At 40.6% G+C, this 7,358-nt stretch overlaps 1 protein-coding gene across 3 annotated transcripts in view; it reads left to right on the forward strand.

The window, feature by feature from the left end:
* Uso1 (USO1 vesicle transport factor) overlaps positions 1–7,358 on the forward strand; it is a 72,297-nt gene that overhangs the window by 28,114 nt on the left and 36,825 nt on the right. For all 3 annotated transcript variants that reach the window (XM_021162718.1, XM_021162717.1, XM_029477385.1), the window contains exons 5-7: positions 6,396–6,496; positions 6,892–6,994; positions 7,134–7,189. In XM_021162718.1, coding sequence (XP_021018377.1) covers positions 6,396–6,496; positions 6,892–6,994; positions 7,134–7,189 — 260 coding nt within the window. The remainder of the gene's footprint in view (positions 1–6,395; positions 6,497–6,891; positions 6,995–7,133; positions 7,190–7,358) is intronic.

The raw sequence follows: 7,358 nt of genomic DNA on the forward strand, positions 1-7,358 counted from the left end.
AACTCAGAAATCTGCCTGCCTCTGCCTCCCAAGTGCTGGGATTAAAGGCATGTGCCATCACTGCCCAGCTGGGATTTTTATGTTTTATTTACTTGCATTTTTGAGACAGGGTTTCACTGTGTAGTTCAGGCATGAACTCACCACATAGCCCAAGCTGGCCTTGCAGCCAGGCTTTACCTTTGGCTTCTTGGGTACTAGGGTTATAGGCAGGAGCCATGGAGCGAGCCTGCTTCTCTGCTCTTTATTTTTAATTCATCATTCAAAAGGCTATTTTTTAATGATTTATTTATTTTATGTATATGAGTATACCATTGCTGTCTTCAGACACACCAGAAGAGGGCATCAGATCCCATTACAGATGGTTGTGAGCTACCATGAGGCTGCTGGGATTTGAACTCAGGACTTCTGGAAGAGCAGTCAGTGCTCTTAACCACTGAGCCATCTCTCCAGCCCCAAAAGTCTTTTTGATAATATAGGAAAACAGCTTTTGAATAAGAATAAATAGTAGCATAATAACTTTTTTAGGGCCTTTTTCTTCTGAAGTGTCAGTTAATCTGAGTAAATTTTTAAAAACTAGATATTAAAAAAATGTGTCCTTGGACTACAGTGTACTCATATACATAAAATAAAATAAATCTTTATTGTATTATCAGTATCTTCTCATTAAATGCTTCATCGTAAGGCAATTCTCCAGTGACCCAAAAATTTAGAGTTCTCTCCCTTGAGAATGTGTGTTTGTTTTTGGTTGGTTGGGTTTTTGGGGGGTTTTTTGGTTTTTTTTTTTTGGTTTTTTGTTTTTGTTTTTGTTTTCGAGACAGGGTTTCTCTGTGTACCTGTGGCTGTCCTGGAACTCACTTTGTAGTCCAGGCTGGCCTTGAACTCAGAAATCTGCCTCGAAAGTGCTAGGACTAAAGGCGTGTGCCACCAGTGCCTGGCGTGCTATAACCCTTCAGTGATGAATCTGTTTGAATCTTCAGTGTTTAGCATATATATTTAATATATAGCTGTGTGCTGGACGAGCCTCACCTGTGTAAGTCAAGTGAGGGAGTCTCATTTTCTGAGTCCTGCTGCTTACTTGGCCAGCTCCTTCGTTCACAGAGATACAGTTTGCTCTGTCATCTACTTTCTACTTATTCATTTTTGTCTACCTTTCAGATGATGTTGAAGGTAAAAGTTTGCATTTTCATATGCGTGATGCTTTAGACGTAAGACCTGGTAGTATGTCTACTGTCACTGTCAAATGCTGTTTCTTCTAGCTGCTAAAAAGTATGATGTTGGTTTCATTGTGTCGGAATCTCTAATTTAAAAACCATACTTAATAATCTGTTATCCTTGGGGCTGGCGAGATGGCTCAGTGGTTAAGAGGGCCGACTGCTTTTCTGAAGGTCCCGAGTTCAAATCCCAGCAACCACATGGTGGCTCACAACCATCCGTAAGGAAATCTGATGCCCTCTTCTGGAGTATCTGAGGACAGCTACAGTGTATTTACAAATAATAAATAAATAAATCTAGGAAAAAAAAAAAAGAAAGTGGCTTAAAAAAAAAATCTGTTATCCACACCATGAAGCCATTCTAGTGTTTCTTTTAATAAAATCAAATTTCCTCTGGTAGCTCCATTTATTCAAATTTGTGTATAATTCCTGAAGAACAAATTGTTTATTTACAAGTAATACTTGAATATGTATACACATGTGTGCATGCATATTTACTTATGAGTGAGCTGGAAATTACTCAGCTCAGAGAATATGTGTTCTCTTGTATAGGCCAGCCTGGCCTAGAACTTGTAGCTGGTCTCCCGTCTCTGCCTTTTGTGTGCTAAGATTGCAGGCATATGCCTCCATGTTCTCTTTTTATACAGCAGTCCTCTCGATTGTGGACTTGATAGGGAATTCTATCAAAGGTCCTATAGTGGTTTTTATACCTCTAGAAAACATACATCTACAAATATACTTTAAGGACAAATATATTTGTATGAATTTAGTTAGAAGATAGTTCTGTAAATAGGTCTGGAATGTGGTAGGGTATGTATGTATGTATTTTTTTTTGTATATATGAAGTATGTGTATGTATTCAAATATATATTTATGTACACACACCACAAAACCCTTAAAGATTAGTCTATGCTATAACAATAGATCACTTTTTTCCCACTTACATTAGGAATTACTTATTTTTACAGGTTAGAGAAATTTGCCCATAATACTTAAGCTAAGATTAAAGAGAGAAACTCAGCTGTGATATAAGTATACCAGATCAACAAGGTGGTTTGTCTCATGCCTTTGCCTATATATGTATACTAGATTTTGTTCTGTTTTGGTGAGGCAGCGCCTTTCTATATAGCTCTGGCTGTCCTAGAACTTACTATGTAGACCTGGCTGGCCTAGCACTCATATATCTGCCTGCCTCTGCCTCTCAAGAGCGCCACCACGCCCAGCTAGATAAAAATTTCTTGATAACTTTAAATGTGAATAACTGAATAGTTTTAACAGTTTTACCTTACTGTACCACTGAAAATGTTGTGTACTATTAGTTAGTTTGAAAGCCCTGCATTAAAGCATAGAAGGGCTGGGGCTGGAGAGTTGGCTCAGTGCTTCAGAACACTGGCTGCTCTTCCAGAGGACGTCAGGCTCATTCTCAGCCCCCAAATGGTGGCTTACGGCCTTCTGCAACTCTAGTCCCAGGGGAATCTTATACTCTCTTTTGGCCTCTGCAGGTTGTTTTTGTCAAGTTAATGCAATCCTAGACCTAGCTAGGAAGAGTGAACTTAATTGAGAAAATGGATCCATGACTTGGCCTAAGAGCAAGAGTGTGAATGATTGGTGTGGGAGGGCCCAGCCATTGTAGGTCCCATCCCTGGGCAGGCCATCCTGGCTGTATAAGAAAGCGGGTTGAGGCCGGGAGTGGTGGCGCACGCCTTTAATCCCAGCACTCGGGAGGCAGAGGCAGGTGGATTTCAGAGTTTGAGGCCAGCCTGGTCTACAAAGTGAGTTCCAGGACAGCTAGGGCTACACAGACACAGAGAAACCCTGTCTCAAAAAAACAAAAAACAAAAAACAAAAACAAAAAAAAACCCAGAAAGCAAGCAGGTTGAGCAAGCCAGTAAACAGTGGTCTGTCATGGACTCTGCTTCAGTTCCTGCTTCCAGGTTCTTGCCTTGAATTCCTGCCTTGGCTTACATTCATGCAGGACAACAATTTAAAGCTAAAATAATCCCTTCTCCTCAGTTACTTTGGTCATAGTGATTTATCATGGCAGTAGCAACCCTAGCTAGGACAGAAGTCTTAGATCAAGTTGTATCACACTAGCTCAGCTCAAAATAGCCAAAATATTAATAAGCTACAGTATTTTATATACTATAGGTAACAATAAATCTAATGTCATAAATAAATGTCTCTTGATAGGTTTTTTATTTTTGGTGCAAGTATTGAATTAACCTCCCCCTTTATATATATATAAGTCTAAAGTAGATAAATAAAGAGGCCTGCAAATTCCCACGAGGAAGGTAAGTGGTGAGAAGCTGCTAAGCCCTTTGTCAGACATACCTTGCTTCACCAGATGCATATTACCATGCTCCACTGAACACTATTTTGAAAAACTTACCAAGGCTAAAACTATACATTAGTTATTTGTAATTAACTACATAAAACATATTTCAACATTAAAAAAAATGTAGTGGGGGGTGCTGGTGAGATGGCTCAGCGGTTAAGAGCACTGACTGCTCTTCCTAAGGTCCTGAGTTCAAATCCGAGCAACCACATGATGGCTCACAAGCATCTGTAATGAGATCTGATGCCCTCTTCTGGTGTGTCTGAAGACAGCTACAGTGAACTTACATACAACAAAAAATAAATCTTTAGGAAAAAAACATAGGGGCTAGAGCAGGAGTTAAGAGCATTTGTTACTTTTGTGGAGGCCCCAGATTTGGTTCCCAGTGCTCACATGACTGTTCACAGCCATCCATTACTCTAGTTTTAAGACACACATATGCATGCATGCATACATGCAGGCAGAGCACTTACTTACACATGTAACTTAACAAAAGCATTATACAGTGACTTTATCAAATTAGTACTTTTTTCCTGTTTTCTTTGACTAGTTTACTTAGTTGTTTGTTTGTTTTTAAATGTGTATGTGTTTTTTTGCCTACATGTGTGTCTATATATCACTTACGCCTAGTGTTTACAGAGGCCAGAAAAGGGCATAGGATGCCTTGGAGCTGGAGTTGAGACATTTCTGAGCCCACATGTGCATGCTTGGAATTGACTTCATGAGCTAGTGCTCTTAACCATTGAGCCGTCTCTGCAGCCGCAATAGGCAACACTTTAAGTCCTTTCTCTTAGTGGGTGGGTGTTGAGTTCCTTCTAATTCAGGACTACTGAAATTTGATTAGGTCCATTTCTATGAACTTTTAAATAATTTAGCATTTGTGTATGTTTTATTCCGCTACTATAACAAACACCATGATCAGAAGCAGCTTTGGGGATTAAAGGGTTTATTTGGCCTTCACTTCCATCTCACAGTCTATTGTTGAAGGAAGTCAGGGTAGGAAGTTGAAGCGGAAATCGTGGAGGAATATGCCTTACTGGTTACTCGCAGGCTTGTACTTGGCCAGCTTTCTGATACACCCCAGGACTGCCTGCTCAGGGATTAGTGCCAGGCATCGGGGCTGAGCTCTCCTGTCACTGAGGCTACACCTTCACCGGGGACTCTCTTGATCTGTCCTCACAGTGCCAGGTTTCAGCTGCTCTCTAAGACATCCCTCCACCCCCACTCCCATCTTTCACCTATCGAGCCTTCAAAACCAGTACCACGAAGGCACTCTTAGACCTTGCTTAGTTTTAGTGTCAGCTTGAGATACAGGCTTAGCCTCCTTGGACCACAGGTTCTGTGTATAACCCTAGGTAAAGACTTTGCTGTTGTCCCAGTGAAGCACAGAGATTTCTCCTTAGTGAAGCAGATCTCTTACCAATTGCAGCTGACTTTTCAACCCTAGCCAGTTAGCATCCCATTGCCCCAGTGAACCTATCTGTAGCTAATCGTAGCTAATTCTTCAGTCCCAACTGACCCGTAAGTATACACAGGTTTTTTTTTTCTTGCGGGGAGTAGTATATGTATTAGATCTGAATGAATGTTTGCCTGCATGCTGTATGCCCACCATGTGTTTGCCTGATGTCCATGCAGGTGAGAAGAGTACATGGGTCCCTCGAACTTGGGCTCTGGAGTTACGGATAGTTTATCACTGTCTGGGAGCTAGGAACTGAACCCAGGAGTCTTTGCTCCTCTCTGAAACCCCATAAACCAGGCCTCCGTTGTCTGTGTTTCTTTCAAGCTTCCTCGAGAATGAATGCCTTGTTGAGTGTTGGATGACTTTTCTAACTCAGAGTTCCAGAACCTCCACAGTCCTCCAACCAAAGGCTCAAAAGCCACACGGTTAGCTTTAGTTCAGCACCCCACTCCTAGTATTAATTTTTGTTCTAGTTTCATTCAGTTGCTGTGACAAACTCAAGGCCATCATCTTGCCTTAGCCCCATGAGTGCCGGGAGTACAGGCACCACGTAGGCCTGTACAATTTTAATCATTTTAATGCCTAACATTGTAAAGAAATTCAGTGTTTAATTCTGCTTTTATTTCCAAATACTTGTCTAGGTTCTATATAAAAACAATACTGGTTGATCTGAAGGTGATTGACTTAATTTTATAATCAAACTGTACTGATAGGTACAAACCAGCAGAGACTGCCATTTTGAGGTGTACTGACTTGGAGTACAATTAACATAAAATACAGTTTGCTCATAGACGTTGTATAGTCTTTTTTTTTTTTTTTTTTTTTTTTGGTTTTTCGAGACAGGGTTTCTCTTTATAGCTCTGGCTGTCCTGGAGCTCACTTNACTTTGTAGACCAGGCTGGCCTCGAACTCAGAAATCCGCCTGCCTCTGCCTCCCGAGTGCTGGGATTAAAGGCGTGCGCCACCACACCCGGCTCGTTGTATAGTCTTACAAGTTTCAACAAAAGAGTTCAGTAGTGGTTGATGGAATGTGGCACTGTGGTTAAGCGCTTTCCTGCCATAAAGCAAGCCCTGAGTCCAAACCCCTGCACTGAAAAAAAAAAAAAAATCATATAACCACTACCGCAATCAAGACAATACTCCTGCTACCCTAAACAAACGCCTTGTCCTAATAAAAGTTCAGCCTTACGTTTTTAAGGAAATGTGATATCTAACTGACCTTGAAAGTGAGTTTACAAATACAGTTTCAATCTTAATTGCATTACTGATCCCAGCCGTACTGTTGAATTGTTTATATTCCAGGAAAATTACCATTTCTGTTTAACTCGTCAGTGAAAGGACACTTTAACATAGCATCATGTTGAAGTACTTTGTTCTTTGAATATTACAGAAGAAAATTCTACAAGACAGAGTGAGGATTTGGGAAGCCAGTTTACAGAAATTTTCATTAAGCAGCCAGAAAATGTCACTCTCCTGTTATCTTTGTTGGAGGTAAATAGGGCTCCTTGCCATCCTGTCATGCTAATCAGCTGCTTTCCTTGCCTTTGTGGGTGGTACTTCCTGCACACTTGACCAGGTAGTGAGTGAAGTCTGCTCTATAGCATGCTTTTGAATGCATGGGAAGGATTCACATACTTGATAGAGAAAATAAGTGATCTATTAAAATAATAAGCATCCTGTTTCTAGTTTTACAAAGTGTTTATCATTAACATTTTAGTGAGTTTACTCAATTAACGTTAACTTTTCATTTCTTAAAATTCATTTTTAAAGTTCACTGAAATTCTGTTTTTCTCTTGTAGTTTATTATTGCACTATTAGTTGAAAATAATGTTTTCCTTGAAAATAACAATTCTAGTCGCTAAACAGCTGAAATTCTTCCATTGCAGGAGTTTGATTTCCACGTCCGTTGGCCTGGCGTGAGACTCCTGACTTCTCTTTTAAAGCAGCTAGGGCCTCCCGTGCAGCAGATCATCCTAGTCAGCCCCATGGGTAAGTGGCCCCTCCTGAGTCCAAAGTAAGGGTTCCTGCCTAGGACTGAGGCAGTGACCTAGTAAACTAACTTAAATCACTATTCATGCGTTTGGTTTGCCTGTAATTATGTTTTATGTTCTTATGTTGTATGTTCCAGGTGTCTCAAGATTAATGGACTTACTAGCAGATTCCAGAGAAATTATACGCAATGATGTAAGTTTAATTTGGAAAGAAAAGAGCTTGATGCTTATTTTCTCTCTTTGCCAATATACCTTCATGAGTTAAGAAAACTTCCTTTCGGGGGCTGGTGAGATGGCTCAGTGGGTAAGAGCACCCGACTGCTCTTCCGAAGGTCCAGAGTTCAAATCCCAGCAACCACATG

Source organism: Mus caroli, chromosome 5 (assembly GCF_900094665.2).
Source record: "Mus caroli chromosome 5, CAROLI_EIJ_v1.1, whole genome shotgun sequence".
NCBI classification, from domain to species: domain Eukaryota; kingdom Metazoa; phylum Chordata; class Mammalia; order Rodentia; family Muridae; genus Mus; species Mus caroli.